At 45.1% G+C, this 16,449-nt stretch overlaps 1 protein-coding gene across 8 annotated transcripts in view; it reads left to right on the top strand.

Moving 5' to 3' along the window:
• Positions 1 to 16,449, top strand: part of AAK1 (AP2 associated kinase 1) — an 86,245-nt gene that overhangs the window by 45,950 nt on the left and 23,846 nt on the right. For 4 of the 8 annotated variants that reach the window (XM_064472776.1, XM_064472778.1, XM_064472780.1 and 1 more), the window contains exons 13-17: positions 734 to 949; positions 3,818 to 4,047; positions 4,691 to 4,848; positions 5,252 to 5,368; positions 7,104 to 7,199. In XM_064472776.1, coding sequence (XP_064328846.1) covers positions 734 to 949; positions 3,818 to 4,047; positions 4,691 to 4,848; positions 5,252 to 5,368; positions 7,104 to 7,199 — 817 coding nt within the window. Of the gene's footprint in view, positions 1 to 733; positions 950 to 3,817; positions 4,048 to 4,690; positions 4,849 to 5,251; positions 5,369 to 7,103; positions 7,200 to 13,077; positions 13,134 to 16,449 lie in introns of those variants that run through there. The other 4 variants (XM_064472777.1, XM_064472779.1, XM_064472781.1 and 1 more) reach the window with 2 other exon arrangements.

The raw sequence follows: 16,449 nt of genomic DNA, 5'->3' as shown, positions 1-16,449 counted from the left end.
CCCTTGTTTTGGGGGAATAGGTGCAGGTTTTAGGCATTTTTCAATATGTCTTTAATTCTCCAGCAAGATTTTTTTGCTATGCAAGGCTGGCATTTTTATCTGTCAATGTGGAAAGCCTTGAGATAGTTCTGTCATGTACAAACATAAAATAAGTAATGCTGGTTAAGATTTTAGAGCCCAAAGTGTTTCATAGTCTTTAAGGTCAATGCTTAACTGATGAGCAGAGGGGTCTTCTGCTCTTTGTGGTACAAGAAGCCGGGTGTGCCTTTTTAGTGGTAAGATGCAGGTCTGTTTTTGTGGTAGGTAGACTGCGGTGGTAAGGAGGCCTGTGAACACATGATGTGTTAGACAGGCTGTGTCTAGGTGACAGACTTGTGTGCTTAACGGAGGTGTTTATAGCAGCACAGATCTCTGCTAAAGCATATTTAGAAGTAGAAGCAAAAGGCCAGTGAATCTTCCTATGCTGGGGAAAGGTTTAGAATTGATAAAAATGAAGAAAGGCGTTTGGGACCACAGGACAGTCTGTGCTGTGGGAGCTCCATACGGGCAGGTGTAACACAAAAGGACCTAACGTTAGACCAGAAGGCCGTTTCCCACCACACCTTTGCATGTGGTCTCCAAACCATTGCAGCCTTTTACTGCTTTGCCACTTGCAGTGGCTGTAACCGTCCCAGGGGCTGGCCCTGACTTCCCAGCCCTGCAACAGGCAGCTCAACAACTGGTTGTTTCCCAGTTCCCAGTGATGCAGCAAGGAGCGCCGGCACAGCAGCAGCTGATGCAAAACTATTACCAGCAGCAGCAACAGCAGCAACAGATGATGGCCCAGCAGGCAGCAATGCAGCAGAAGACAGCAGCAGCAGCAGTTCAGCAAAAGCAACAAGCCCCGGCGCCACCGCAGCCCCAGGCCCAGCAAGGTGCAGCCCAGCCAGCGCCGCCACAGGAGCAAGTGGTAAGAGCCTTGCGGGAAGGAGTGGGGCAGCAGGATTTGGAGCACTGGCAAGTGTTCTCTTGCCAGACCCTGTATGCTGGGAACGCCCCAGCAGGGCAGCTGGCTTTTCAGGCCCACAGAGCCCAGGTAATGGGTGTTCTCAGGCCTGCTGGCCCCTGGTGCATTGTTACTGAGTTGCAGATGCCAGCACTAACCTTGCTGCCTCAGAGACCTGTGCAGTTATTTGGACTGCTCTTTCAAAGGGATGCTGGGCTCTGGAGTTGTGCTCTAGGTCCACAGGAAGATGATGAGTAGAAAACAGGTGAGAAGGTATAAGTAGCTGCTTAATGCAGCTTCTCTCTATCCCTCCCCTGTCACGTTGCCTTAGAAAACATGTGATAAACTCTTTTAAAAATTATTTGTACTTGACACATCAGGATGGGCACCAGGCAACAGAACTACTTGATGTTGGCATTTTTTTGGAAAACTTCCGTCCTGTATTCAGGGCTCTGATGCAGAGGAAGGTGCAAGCACCCTTCCTGGCTATTTCTGGCATTGGGATAACTTTTTTTCTTTAATGGATACTATGGAAAGGAGACTTTTCAAATCACCGTATCTAAAAATAAAGAAATAAATCATCCACTTTACTAATCCTCTGAGTGTGCATCTAAAATAAATGCTCTTTACTTAATGGAAAACATGGCCGCCTGCAACCAGCAAATAGCCAGCTGTCCGTAGTGCTAAACGCAGGGGAGCTGTGCCAGAGGGCAGGATCCCCATTGCCAAAGTGTCTCCGCAGTACATGCGGGAGGAAGCTGTGCCCTTTGCTTTCATTCCTGAGCAATTCCATCTGCTCTTGCTTGTTTTGGGGGAGCACAAAGAGATCTCCCTCACCCTAGCTGCGTTTTGGAAAGAAAGCATGTGCGCGCACCAGGCAAGAGGAAGATGACTGCTGTTTTGCTGTACCAGGTTGTACGTGTGCAAAGCAAACAGTATCTGGTAAGAAACCACTTCAGGTACGCAATATTTGAGTCCAAACTAAGGGTCAATTTGTGCTTGCTTGTTCATGAGTCGCCAGTCATTCAGGACCTAATTCATCTCTTGAGCGTGCTTCCTTTGAAGTGACATCAGGGATTAATTTGACTAATAACCTCCACAAGCCAGTGACCTGAGCAATGTTGGGGAACCATTGTTTGCTTTACTCTGACGTGTCTCAAGGCTCTGTCGTATTCACCCCCTCTGCTTTTATATTAATTTTCAGCACTAAGCTGGTGGTTAGGGTCGGTGACAAGCTTGGAGCTGCTGTGTTCCTGGTCTTGTTATTGCTTTGCTGGATGACCTGGGGCAAGTCGTTTTATTGAAATTGGTGGGAGATTTTCAGTACATGCAGACAGGTTTTGGATGAGGTCCATTATTACCCTGTTCTCTCTGTTCAGAAGAAATGCCTGAAATGTAGTATTGAAATGCATGTTTAAAGAGCTTTGCTGTGATTCACTAGCACAAAAACAGCCTTAATTTTATTAAATCAGCTAGACTGAAAATTAGCCTTATCCCCCCAGAAGGGTGATCAGATTGGACACATCTGGACACTTTTTCACTCCTGCAGCATTCAGGAGGGGAAAAGCGGTGGTTGGCTCATTTAAAAAATGATAGAGAGACATGGTCTCTGCAGAGCAGAGCAGAACAGGATCTCTGAGCAGAAGTTATCAAGCCAGGACCTATCAAAACCTTTTCACATTGCGAGACTTCAGCTTAATAAGCTCTGCATTCATTTCTGTGGAGATTTTGGCACTGCCCTTTTATTTCTCAGCACCAAATGTACCGTTCTGCAGTGACCTATATAGCAACATGTAAGGTGGGTGCATCAGAAGGAGTCAGGTCAGCTTCCTCCTCAGCCGCAGTGAATTAGCCTGCTTGAAAACGCCAGATGAAAAGCAAGGCAGCTAACCACTTGTTTGCCTTGCTCTGCTGTAGTTAAGCACCACGCTGGGGACGTGACTCTCTTCACATTGACCATTTAGATCTTTCCAAATATCTCATCTGTCTTCCTTGGTTGAAAATGGCCTGGGAAGATACAGGGTGGGGAACAGGGAGTTAGTGTCCAGGCAGTGGAGGCAACGTGCATGGCTTTCTGCTCTTTGCATCCTGGTTTTCCTGCTTTAAATCCAACTATGATATCTCACTGAAAGACAAGTTTTTTTTTTAAAAAAAATCACGTAATCAGAAGTGATGCTGATTTATCACTACAAAGCAGCATTTCAAGTATTTATGGGGTTGTGAGTTTAACACAAGGCTGAAGTAATGGAAAAAATAAGATCAGTTTGAGGAAACCCCTTGAAATTTCCAGAAGGTTTGTAGCTGGGCTGTCTCAGCTTACACCTAAACCAAACACGCCTGTTTTTTGTCCTCCAGATGCTAATGAAAGGTGTTGCTCATGTAGTCCTTTAGAGATTTAACCCAAATCACACATCATCTCCTGGAGGAAGCGCTGCTCTTCACCTTGCCCCACTCCGTGTGTTCATATGACGAGACTCCTGCGTGCTATGATCTGATTTCTGTGTTTACCTCTGCCCTGGATCTCAGCCTCTTTACCCATGAGCAAGTTTCTGAGACAAGCTAGCCTTTAATAGGTGCTGCTAGAGGCTTTCCTTCCGGAGGTACACCATAGGAAGGGGAGAAGTCTCTGCTTGTGCATTTGTACTTATCCTGAAATACTATAGATCAGCAAATTCTCCAGTTTATTTAGGTTTTTCCCCCTCCAGACTATCCCCAATCCATGACTTGAAGGTCAGATACTCCAGCATATAGCTGTTGGTTTTTTGGGTTTGGTTTTTTTTTTCTTCACGACTGTTCTTAACAAAGAACATACCATTTTACTGTCTCTCCTAGATGCAGGCGCAAATGAGGCAACAGCAAAAACCTCAAACTACACCCCCCCCAGCAGTGCAAGGGCAGAAGCTGGGCTCTCTCACCCCGCCATCCTCCCCCAAGACACAGCGTGCAGGACACAGGAGGATTCTGAGTGACGTGACCCACAGTGCAGTTTTCGGGGTTCCAGCCAGCAAGTCCACCCAGCTCCTGCAGGCGGCTGCTGCTGAAGCCAGTCTCAACAAGTCCAAGTAGGTGGCTGCTCACTTGGTGTCAGGGGGTGTAGAGGGAGGGGGTAGATGAGGATCTTCAGAGATTTCCTAGGCAAAGCTCTGGGTTGAAGGTAGGCTACCTCTGTGGTGTCAATGAGACTTTGCCTTCCCAAGACAGCAGTTAAAGGGCTTGGCAGAAAGTTGCTGAAAAAATTCCCAAGGGTAGAAGTCCTCCTGAGTGCTTCCATGCTCCCCAAACCTAAGCAAACAGGGCCTTCCTCAGGATTACAAAAGCTAGTGTTGTTTCAGCTGTTCCACCAGTAGCCCTGGTGCGTGCCTCACGCTTGCTGCTTGGCGTCAGTGCGTCCCCAGGAGTACTTGCTTGCTCACTTCTATAGTGTCTACAGGCAGGAAGCCTCCACATGGGCATTGCAGAAAATTGTTTCAAATGGGCTGCTTGTGAGGCTTGTTTAATCCTTGACACCAGGACGCTCTGGTTGGATTACAAGTAGATAAGGCTACTGATCCCAGCTTTCTGGGCATGCAAGTACAATAACTTGTGCTGAGTGTTTTAAGTAGGAAGTAATTATAATGCAGTAGCTTGGACCAGCTCATAGTGCTGGCCGGGGGATTTCAGATGGGTTATTAATGACTGTTGTTTGGTTGGGATGATCACATCCAGATCTGCTTCCACCACACCCTCGGGTTCCCCACGGACCTCACAGCAGAATGTCTATAACCCGCCCGATGTCTCCACATGGAATCCATTTGACGATGATAACTTCTCCAAACTCACAGCCGAGGAGCTGCTGAACAAGGACTTTGCAAAGCTAGGTGATGGTAGGTTCATGGAGATGTTCTAATACCAGCCTGCTCTCAAAATGGAAGATGGCATGGAATGATCGTGCTTTTGGTCAGATGCTGCTGAGGTGCTCCCGTATTATCATGATCCTCTGTGCCTGTAAGAGCTAAAGCTGTCCAGTCTCCTTTCTCTGTCCCTGTCCTCTTTGCTGAGCAATTGCAGTTAAAGGGGCACGATCTTCAATGGGCGAGGTACTAACCGCTTTTAAAGCGGCCTTGATCAGTTGGTTGTAGAAGCTACAGTTTAAACTCTGCTTCATTTGTAAGTTATGATTTGCAGGAAGGGGTTTGTCGCATACTGAATTAGTGATCTAAAAATCTAGGGAAGTGAGCAACCTTCAGAATAGGAGTTTTTCCCCTAAATCTGTGCCTGCCGTTTCAGGGAAAGCTCCAGAAAAGATGGGCAGTTCCACAGAGAACTTGATTCCAGGTTTCCAGCCGGCCTCATCTGCAGCCCAAGGAGATGCATTTGGTGGCTCTTCCTTCACTGCTGGACCGGGTGAGTTTGCAAATACATCCTACAGGGCAATGCCCTGGACAGCACTGCAGAAAAACGGCGACTCTTTGTCATAGCATCTTGAAAAGGAAGGTGAAACTGATATAAATGGAGCTGGGCCTTAGCACTGAGAACTGTAGGACAGGGTTGGCCCTTCAGTAAAGGAGGGAAGGTAGGAAGGGCACATGTCACAGTTGGGTAGTAGAGACAGGAGGCACTGTCTATAGGCAGAGCTATAGAGGGAAGACACTAAGTGACCTCCTGAAGTTCACAAGAAAGCTTCTTAACATGTTGAAGTTCCATGCAGCTCATAATTAGAAGTAAAATGTGTAGCATGCAATAAGGGAATTGGATTCAGAGACATTGGACAGACATGCTGGAGGATATTCCTTGCCTGCAGTTAGGCTGTATGAAGGAGGAGAAGAGCAGGGATAATAATGTCTTCAGCATGGAATGAGGAGAATAGCAGAGACAGGAGTGAGCAGGGAAGATCCTCAGAGAGCACAGTCAGAAGTGTTGCCCTGGCTGTGTTGTCTGGGTCCAAAGGCCGGGATTCCTTGGCTGGTCTGAGGAGCTTTTCTGTAGAGGCCTTGGCATGTGTGGTGTCTGCTTTGGTACTTGGGCACCAAGGTTTTTCCATGAGCAGCTACCTTAATGCTGCAGAAAACTCGGTGAGTGCTGCTGCTTGTTTCTAGTTCTTCAGCATCGGTTCTCACTGAATGCACTGAAGACCTGTCAGGCACAGTATGGAAAACTGCTTCCAGGAGCCCTAAATGCAGGTAATCCTCTCCCCCATCTTACGCAGCCATTGTTACCAGTGACAAACACAACTGATGCTTCCTTCAGTGAAGCGCACCAACCCTTGGGGAGAGGAGTCCTTTGTGGGGCAAGAAGTGACAAATCCATTTACGCTTATTTCTATTTATAAAAAGAGATTTAGAGGAGCTTATAACTGAGCTTGGTATTGTTGGCTCTTACCTGAGAATTAAGGAGTTGAAGTCCATGACCCAAGAGTGCTCTAGGGGGTTGCTTTCTGCGTTTGTCCAGCTGTTTGGTGCCCTGTGAACAATTTATGATGATCCATCAGCCTTTGAGTGATGTTGAGTAGCAGCAGCTCCAGATTCAGCTGTAACGTACCTTCTGCAAGGCTGAGAAGCATCGTCATGCTCTGGGCTTTCTGGACACTGTGGTGTGTTCCATTCTTTTAGCAGTTTTCTTGAAAATGTGCCCCCTGACTCTCCCGTCCTGCGGTTTGGCATAGGAGGGTGTCTTGGTAGTTCTCTTGGTGCTGACACTGGGCTGGGTATTTCTAGCCCTCTTTCTGTTTTCTTTCCTCATAGATATGAGCCTGTCTAAGCCTGCCTGATGCAAGATGCTGTATCTTTTATTTCAGACAAAGAGGCCCAGCATGGGGGCTGGCCTGCTGTGTGTCCTTTGTTAAGGCATTTCACCTTTTGTGCAGCTGTAAAGCAAGATAATAGTACTTCCCTTTCAAGGAATGTTTTGAGATCTGTGGGTTAAATTGTGTTGGAGAGCTATGTGGTAATACTTGTGTTGGTTTGGGTTTTTTTTTCTTTTCATTAGCAACATAAACTTGTTCTGAGCGTGCATGTGTGTGTTGTTCTTGTTGGGCCGTAGCATAGACTCTGCAATATTGAGCTGTGCCTGTGCTGAGATTTTGCTCAATTCTTTGTGCTTTTCTATGTTTCATCCTGCCTCTTCTCTTCCTGGTTACCAGCTGAAAAAACAAAAGACATTCTGAGTTTGGACACTAGCCCTCCTCTTCTGACTGTGCCTGATCCTTTCATTCCTCTCCCACTATCCGACACGCCAGGTAACTGGAATTGAGTTTATGGGGGGGAGATTTGTCTTATTTGTTGTACTCTTAATCTTCCAGTTCTGTTTCTAGGCGCACCTGAAATGCGGGGCCTTAGTCGGTGCAGGGCACTGACAAGCTCTGCTGAACTCAGTGGCAGGAATGACGTGTAGCGCTTTCTGCCACTGAATATCCATGTGGTGGTGGGAGCGGTGCTGAGCACCAGAGCCCTTAGTTTTCAGGGCAGACCCTAGGGTGGTCATATTGTTTCTATGCCAACAATGTTGGTGTCTTTAAAGGTTCAGTACTCAAAGCCACAAATAATCACTGGGTAATTACCTGTTCTGACCTAAGCCATTTCAAATGGGTCTCCAACTTTGAAATTGTAGTTTTATTATTGTTAATCTTTCTTTTCCCCTAAGAGTCTGTTTCTTTGGCTTCCAAGGTCTATTGCAAATGCGTGCTTCGTGGGAAGCACAAGTTAATATGTAACCTTTTCTGATTTGGCAAAATTTTCTAGTGCAGTTGGTAGCTATTTCCATTTACTTTGCAGTGCTACTTAAGTCTCTCCTGTGTGCACATTTCTGACTGCAGCAGCCAACACTTTTTAGCACAAGATTATGTAAGTTCTTAGGAGCTTATTTGCAAATCAGTGGGATTTGGACTATGGGAATGTTTTTATCTTGGAGTTTCTCTAAGCCCTCTGGTGAATGTGTGTGACTGGTCCCTTCTTGTCAGCTAGTCCCAGAGGACAAGTGCTTGTTACAACTCTCACCCTTGTCCTCAGCCCAAGCTGTGGATCACTGGTGGTTTGACAGTAGAGGACCCAAGCTTCAGAATTATGTGCCTGTAAAGATGGCATCTCTCCATGGGAAGTTAAGCAGTTCAGGGGAAAAAAAAAAACAAACTAATTTTTCCATAACTGTGTGGAACTTGCTTCCTTCTGGTTGATGCTCGAAGAGCACGAGAAATGTGTTTTGGTTCAAAAGGGATTTTACTCATAAATGCTGCAGTTCAAGAAGCAGAGCTTACAGGATTTCTCCCCTATGTGAGTGCTTGCCAGGAGCTGACCTGCCCAGCTATAGTTTGAAAAGAACCTACAGAAGGCAGATGACTGCACGTTTTTCTTCCCCACCCCCCACAAATGCTATTGGAAATGTTGGTTTTCCTGACTTGAAGCCTGGCAGTCCAGACTACTATTTAATTCTCTGCCACCGTGCTCAACGCATACAGCTGCACACCAAGACGGTTGTTTTTCGTGTTGCCTATTGCATTTTGATAGAGCACAACCATACGAAGCAGCAGTCACAACCTTAGCTGCGGGAGCTCTGAAATTCTTTATAGTACAGCAACCACTGTGGGGAAATTGCCTTTCAGCCCTCCCCTTGGGTGCAGACGATCAAAGCAGCGGTTGTGTGCCGTTTTTGTGGTGCCAGGTTGCTTGTCCCACAAATCTGTCCCCAGCCAGTTGCATATCTATGCAGGCAGGTGCTAGACCTTCTTTGGCTAATCTGCCTGCATGTGCCTGGTGCTACTGAGTGCAGTGGCTCTGCCTCCATGGGGGCAAAGCTGGGGACAAGGCTACGTAGGCAGTCTGGCTTTGTTGGCTTCCTGCAGGTTCCTGCAAAGACATCTCTGATATTTTATTTTTTTTTAACACAAAATTTTAGGCCAGGAGCTCATGAGTGTTTTCAAGGACCACAGCTGCAGACTTATCCTTAGCTTTGAAAACTGAGAGGGGTTGCCTGTCCTTGTAAAATCAACAGAAAAGATAAAAATCCCAGATTTCAACTCAGGTTTTCAATGTGTGTGTCTGTCGTACAGAACAGAGGCACCTTTGTTCTTCTGTGTCTGCTTTACCTGTGCAGAACATCCCCACAGCAGGCAGAGAGGGCTTGGACGTGAGAGATGTGCTGACTTTTGTGTGAAAGGCATCCTTTTAGGTGTGCCCCTTGGGTCAGCGTTGCTGGGATTGACTTTAGCCTCTTAGTGTATCAGCATCTCCAGTTGCACATCTCCAAGCTGCCTTAGTTTTGTGCAGAAGCAGCTGAATTTCTTTGGATGCTTGCTAGATATTTGCTTTCTGTTTGGAATATTTTTACTTCTCAGAAAACCTTGGCAGTGAATCCCATTGCTTTGAAAACATTTTACGTCTGTCTCTATATTGACTGAGAGTGTGCATAGCCCTTTCTGAAGTAAAAGCATGAGCCTTTACCCGGTGGTTACAAGAGCAGTGTTGTTCAGGAAGGCTTTCAGTACAGCCATAAGTGAGGCTTTTATTTGGTGTTTTCCCTGTTTGTCATACAGAGCCAGTTTTGTCGCCTCTCTGTGCTCTAAACCTGTGACAGCTGAGGGGCTGGCTGAGAGCTCACTTTTTTTTTGCTTAAGCCACAAACTTGCTCCATGTGCTGGCACCTGAGGGTGCAGGTGGCATCGCTTGAATGTTGGCTGGAGACCTCCTCGGGCTTTCCTACCTTCCTTCTGTATGCTGAGAAGGACAGATGAGTATTTCTATCGCAGATTCCCAAGAAAGGAGTCAGATGCTGAACACATGACAAACAGCCATAGCGTGCATCCCCAGACCCTAAATGGGTTCAAATGGAGGAGCCTGTTTCGTGGAGCTACAGCTAGCAAGTGTGGCTTTAAGTACAACTGCTTGCTTGTAGGTTTAGCGAGATCACACTTTTGGTGCTGTGTAGTCAGTTAAATCTGTACAGCAAAGACAAACCTTGGACAGCAGGTTCTAGCAGACGATGCTGTTTGCATGGATCACAGCGCTGGAGATGTGTAATATCCTAGAGGAGGCTGTTTTTCACTTGTTGTGGGTAACAAGCTTCTTGGTAAGTGCTTCTGGAGAAGAGGTGACGTAGCGCCCTGTAGAAGGCAGAAATGCTAGCTCTGGACAACAATCAAGTGGAAGTAGAATGGTTTTCAGTGTATTCCTTCTGCCATGCATAATGACTGCAATTCTTAATGGAATTGTAACTAGTAAGAGGAGCTGGCAAGAAGGATGTAAAAATATGGCAAAACATCTGTTAAAATAAGGGAGAATTAAATATTCATACCGAAAACATTTTTCCGTGTGCATGTGTAGGAAAGTGAGCCAAGTTCTTCTTAATAAGCTTATTGCAGGCTTCAGTGCTGATTAATCATAATGCTGTATTTGATCAGAATGGTAATTTTTCTGCTACGTGTGGCTACGTCTGTGAGTATGAATTTAGCCTGTACGATCATGGCAGGCTGAATTTTGCACAGAGTATTCTGGAGACCTGAAATTAAACTGTGTTATGAAGCTTCAAGACAGATCTTCCCCTTTGTCACTGAGGCTTCACTCCATGAATAGTCCCAAGTCTAGGGTTTTTATGCCTGTTAGGTACAGTAGGTTTTGTTTCTTTTGACTTCTTTTCTATTGGCATGAATGGACTTTGGACTCAAGTACTTTTGAAAAGCAGGTTTTTCAGAATTAATGAGAGGTTTGACCCAGAGCATGTGAATACTTCTGCTTTAGCCCATGACCCTTATTAGCTGCTGAAACTGAAATGCTTAAGTGCTGTCTTGACAGAGTTACCTGCACTCTTCAGTCAGGAAGAGTCATCTCAGTGTCAGGAGAGGTTTTAATTATATCATTTAACTCCAGAATAGCCCAGATAAACAAGTTTTGAGTAAATGAAGAGTGGACCCAGCGAAATGCCCTCTGAGATCCTGCCAAAAATATTCCTTTCAATTGTTTGAGGGTTGGTTGGTTTGGGGTGGGAGGTGGGTGTCTCCTTCTTGCTCTAGTTCCAGATAAATATCCTTCTCCCACATACTCCATGCCATCAGCAGTCCTGGCTTATTCTCTCCTGTCTGCAGAAGAGGAGAGAGATGAGACAGTGGGTGTGGGTCCTTGGCAGCAGAGTAAGCACAGAGTTGTTGAGCAGCAGCGCTGAGGTGTAAGAGTTGAGAAAGAGAAACTCTGCTCCTCCCTGTTACTGGATGGAGGACAAACTCCCCCATGCTGCGGATTGCACCACACGGATTGCGTGCGCTGAGTCCGCGTGTGTGCAGGGTGGTGGTAGCCGTGGCCTCTCTGCATCAGTACTGAGTACGATGCTGTCTTTGCACAATGAGTCAATCTTTTTTACCCCCTTTCGAAACAGAATGGACCATTCTTTGTGAATTTACACAACCATTTACTCCCTGCAGTAATTCAGCATCTTAGCTGCAGCTGAGAGACAAATGGGTCTTTAGTGTAGTTAGTTATTTGTTGGAAGAACAGCAATGCGAAGCGGCCTCTGCGACATTGTCTTTGCCATAACAGAAAGTGAGATAAGAGAAATTCCATGTCCAGCACATCTAAGTAAGCAGGCAGACATAGCTGGGGAAGGAAACACAGGCTGAGAAAGCATGCCTGTGCCATCTGGGCACACACTGGATTCTCATTTTTGATGAAAAGGCAAACAGTGTTGCTTATTACAGACTCATTATCACGTTGGAGTTCCTTGAGGCTTTTAAATAGCACTTTAAGGATGACTTTTGTCTTTATTTCCTTCAAATACCCATGGACTTGCGTGTTTTTACATTGGCCCTAGAGGAGGCTTATCAGGGCTAAGGAAGTGGGTAACTTGCAGCGCAATTTCAGAACAAAATGTGTCCACACCCTTGGCCTGTTTCTAGAGATAGCTATCAAAAATATGTGGCCCTGATCACCATTCCTGCTTAAAACATAATTGGCTTAAAAAATGGGAGTTTTAAGCAAAATTTGAATATTTTTTTTTTCTCATTGTATTCTAATGTGTGGCCTCCAGGCACTGGGTTTCGAAACTTTCCCCACAGGGTGCCAAAGCAGTGTAGTGAGCTGGAGGGGAGTTTCAGGCCATTGCAGTGTTTGAAGAACTGGAAATGGGAAGGAATTGTGAAGTGTTGAGATGAGATTGCTGAAGCTGGCAGTTTCTGGCACCTGGAAACATGAGCTAGGACTCAAATCACTGACATCCCTGTCAAAACAAGCAAGTTCAGCTGCTTTGACAGGGCCACTATTACTGATGTGTAGGAGGGCTCTTCTATTTTTTGGCACAAAATACTTGATAAATGTTTCTAATCGGCAAAACTCTACCCCAGGCCCATAAATCCTGAGAAGACAATTGCATGCCCCCCTATGTCAGGGTGTTTATAACAACCACAAAAGGAAAACAGTATTTCTAATAAGAACTTATATTTGTAATATGATGACACATGGAGATAAAGTAATTGCAGGCATGCATGAACACCTATTGATGTGTACTAATGATTTGAGTTTACATCTTGAGTTGGGAAGATGCAAAAAGGGAACTACTCGTAACTTGATGAATTAATTGCCATGTTATTAACTGCGAGTATAATACGGTGATTTGATGATTTGGAGCAACAAAGCCAATGGACCACTGGAATTCCAACTAAATGAGTGTAAATAGTATATAGCGTTGTTTCCATCTGGGTTTTGACTTTGATCTGAAGGGGTATTGTTTGACAAATATTTGAGATCTTGAAAGTTAAACTAAAATTGTTGGATTTTGATCTCTTAAGGAGCCACTGTTAAGTGTTGTCCTGCTATTCTCTATGGTGTTTACAAAGTCACGTGCATGTGTTTTTAAAGCATGCCAGTGGCTATATTTTTCTTCTCTATTTCTGTTATATAAGAAGCAATTCTATTTGACAGGAACCCCATTAGGAAAATTGAAGTCCACTGCCTTCCCTTGATTAGTCGAAGTCCTCTGCTGAATAATGCGCAGGGCTTCCTTTAATCTTGAATACTTGATGAATCAATAGGCAGAAATATTCGTGAGTGACTAATCTATACCTACCCTGGTAATTTGCCCTCCCACTCGTGGCACAGTTGACTTGGCAGGATTTTTACAACCTTGTCTTTCTTTCTCAGTTGACATCCGAAGAAAAGAACTCTGCTGTGTGCTCTGTTGAATTGTCTTTCTTTTTGCTATTCCTCCGCAGTACACGAGTGAGTAATGTTCTTACTGTGTGCGGTGCCTGGCTGGTGGACTTCTTTGGCTTTGAGATGTTGCATCTTGATTGTTCAGTGTGTTACCAACAAATGACAGATTTTTTTGCCCTCCGTTCTTTTTTTTTAACTTGCAAGTTTCTCAGGAATCTTTTTATTCTTTCTAATAGCCTGCTCTAACTAAAAACCTGTTTGCCTCCCCTGTCTCTTGACTTTTATTTTTTTCATGAAGTTCTAGTCCTTCTTAAAATGCTTTCTGCATATACTTTGTCGCTTAACGGGTATATCGCCAAGTATAAATGCAGCATGCCAACTTGTACTCTTTGGCGGTGGTGGTGTTGCAGATGCAAAGTCTGTGCAAATTGACTAATGGCAAATCTCAAAAATCAGATTTGTGCATGTGTTGGAAAAGAAAGGGATCTGAAGAAAAAGGTCAAAATTTTCTCACTGGATTGTTCAAAGCTGTGCTCCTCAACCTACGCATGATTGATCTCGCTTTCTTGTCCCATGGTATAAATCCATAGTGAATTCTGCGGATGCTAACTGGCATTACTTCCTTCTTATGTTGGTGCAAATCAGAGGAAAGGATCTTGCTTTCATTCCTGGATGAAGTGATTTGGTTTTCCAGCCTCTGAAGCTACCAATGTCTGCCATTTGGGGATGTCTCTGAGAGCTGTTTGCTGTAGGCTCTTGCTCTGCTTTTTCTGCGTAGTGTTTTGCTTACTCTGACTACGATAGGAAACAACCAGTAATTTTTTCCTGTGAGGAACTGGGAACTTAGACGAATGGATTACTTTCTTCCTAAAGGCTACACTATGTGGCTGGGCTTCAACCCTTTCCAGAGCTAAAGGGGCACTTTTTAGTCCCCCCCTTCATGCTTTGAAGCTTAGACACCTTCTTAAGACTTGCTAATGAATCGTGCTTACTCAGCCAGCATTCTTACTCTCTGATGCAAAGCCATAGCAAACTTGCTGCCATTGTCTCAGGACTGAAAATGGGCAAAGTAGAAAACCTGACAGAAAATGAAATACCAACAGTCAGATCAATCCTGAACCTGGACCAAGCTTGCTTTCCCTGTGGCCTGGAAAGCATCTGGCAGATGCTTCCCCAGTAGGCCGCCTGGGGAAGAGGATGCCTCTGCGAGGCAGCTTCATGTGGGAGCACAGTCACTGATTAAAGGGCACATTTCCCAGCTGGAGTTTGATAAAAGTCCTTCCTTAGAGCCCTTCAGGAGCTGTATGATATAAAATATCTCTGTATTGGTTTACACTTTCTTAACCTTGTTTATCCTTGGCCTGTTCACATGTCTACGCATGAATAATCAGGACATGTCTGTTGGATTTGAGGCAGAAGGACCTCTGATACTACAAAATGCTGAATTTAACTGCATGGTTACTGATACAGAATGCGTTTTGTCCTGTCACGCTCTGGTTTGAGCTCTATCCATGCACAAAATTAGTTACAATGGGCCCTGAAACTGCAGCATAGAAGACATTTCTATTTGTTTGTTTATTTCTGGTTCCATTGCTGTTTGCTGCATAACTGATATTCTTTGCCGTCACAACCACTTCTAAAACACGGCTTGTGATTGTGTGCCCACATGCCTGGTACTGCAGTGGCAAAACATCTCTCTTGGTTTTTCTCCAGTAGAAGGTCTTTGCTAAGGGGGTGGCAGATGGGGGAGAGTGTTCTAGAGAAGCCCATACCCGAGGCTGTAGCCTTCATCTCTTTCTGCAAGTGGCAGATAAGTGCTGCATGCGGTTTGCTTTGGTGGTGGAGGCTGTTCTGCAATTGATGGTCACTTCATATGTGTGTGACTTGGAACTCTCGTGTTTGTACAGATAAGAGAAACAAGACCAGTAATCCCAGTTTTTCCTCTTGCACTGCTGTATTTCCTACCCACTCAATTTACTTAGCATTCCTGGCTTCTCACCATCTCAACCATGACTTAACTTGCAGGTGAAGCAGCTTTTCTCTTGGAAATTAAAATCAAACATCTGCTAGAGAATTCCCTCCGTAGCAGGGCCCAAAATGCAGTTCAGGGTCATGGAAGAGACTGTTTTTTCTTTCTAGGTCTGTAGATAGTTGAACTGCAGCTGCCTAATGTTCATGTGCAGGGGAACAGCTTAGTGTGCAGAAGATACGCTCCTTGAGTTACTGTTTTGATCATTGGAGCTATAGTGAAGCAGAGGCTTGGGGCTGGGTTTATTTGCCTCTGCAACGGCATGTAGTGTTCTTGGACTTGCATGTCTGATGTGGATTCTGAAAAACTTCCTTCAGCACACGGGGCGGGGGGTTAATAAGCATGTTGCGCTTTGTGCTGCAGAGACCAAACCTAACTCAGGTAGAGAAGGTGTTCCTGCTTACTAATGCATAACCGTGGATTTCACTGGGCCTTGGCTAACTTTTTGCTCTTAGTTGAATGTGAATTTCCCACCACTTAAAGCAACTGCTCTTCCTTTACTTTATCTCTTATTCCGACAGGTTAGTGCAAGATGCAACGTGAAACAGAGACCAGGGAAATGAACTCTAGGCCTCAGAGTAGACTGAGGCATCTGATTTTTTGGTTTTTTGTTACTTCTGGTATCTCTTTTCCCATTCATCCTGACACCTTCTTGTTTTTGTTGAACTTCTCAGCCTCACTCAAGGGGGATGAAGTTCCTTTTAATCATGCCCTAAGAGGTGCAGCAGCTACCTGTAACTGTTGGCAGATTAGCACCAACAATGAAGGAAAGAAGAAAGGAGATCTTGTGAGACAAGTAACAAAATAAGACAAAGAACCACTGACAGCCTAAAGCCTTGCATAAAACCAGTTGAGCTCAGGGGACAGGAGGGAAAACTAATGCAGGGAGAACACCACCATGTTTATTCTTGTAATTTCTGCATGTTTAAAAAGTGGCTGAGCTCAATAGGCAGCTTTCTAGTCCCTGACCAGGAGGCAGTTCCACTGTGTTAAATGGAAAATCTGCAGTAATGAAAAAGGAGGAAACTGGAAAGGTAAGGTTGAGGAAGGGAGACTTCAAGGAGCAAGACGCTTGGAAATGGGATGATAAAAGGAATGATTACTGTATATATGGGTTTGAAGGTAGAGGTTGATGAAAGCACCTTGAGAAGGGGTAGGCATTGGCAGGCAGGCCTCCTGTAAGAACGTGCTTTGAAAGTAGTATCTTAGGCCTGAACCTCTAAAGTGGGAATACATTCACAATGTACATAGGTGTCATTTCATAGCTTACAAGCTTCATCTCAAAGGAGGAGCCAAACCCAATCTGAAACTGCTCAACTCTGAGACAATCC

This window comes from Phalacrocorax carbo, chromosome 24 (genome assembly GCF_963921805.1).
Source record: "Phalacrocorax carbo chromosome 24, bPhaCar2.1, whole genome shotgun sequence".
Classification (NCBI taxonomy): Eukaryota; Metazoa; Chordata; class Aves; order Suliformes; family Phalacrocoracidae; genus Phalacrocorax; species Phalacrocorax carbo.
The sequence above is the reverse complement of the archived record's forward strand: the minus strand, read 5'-3'. Positions and strand labels throughout refer to the sequence as shown.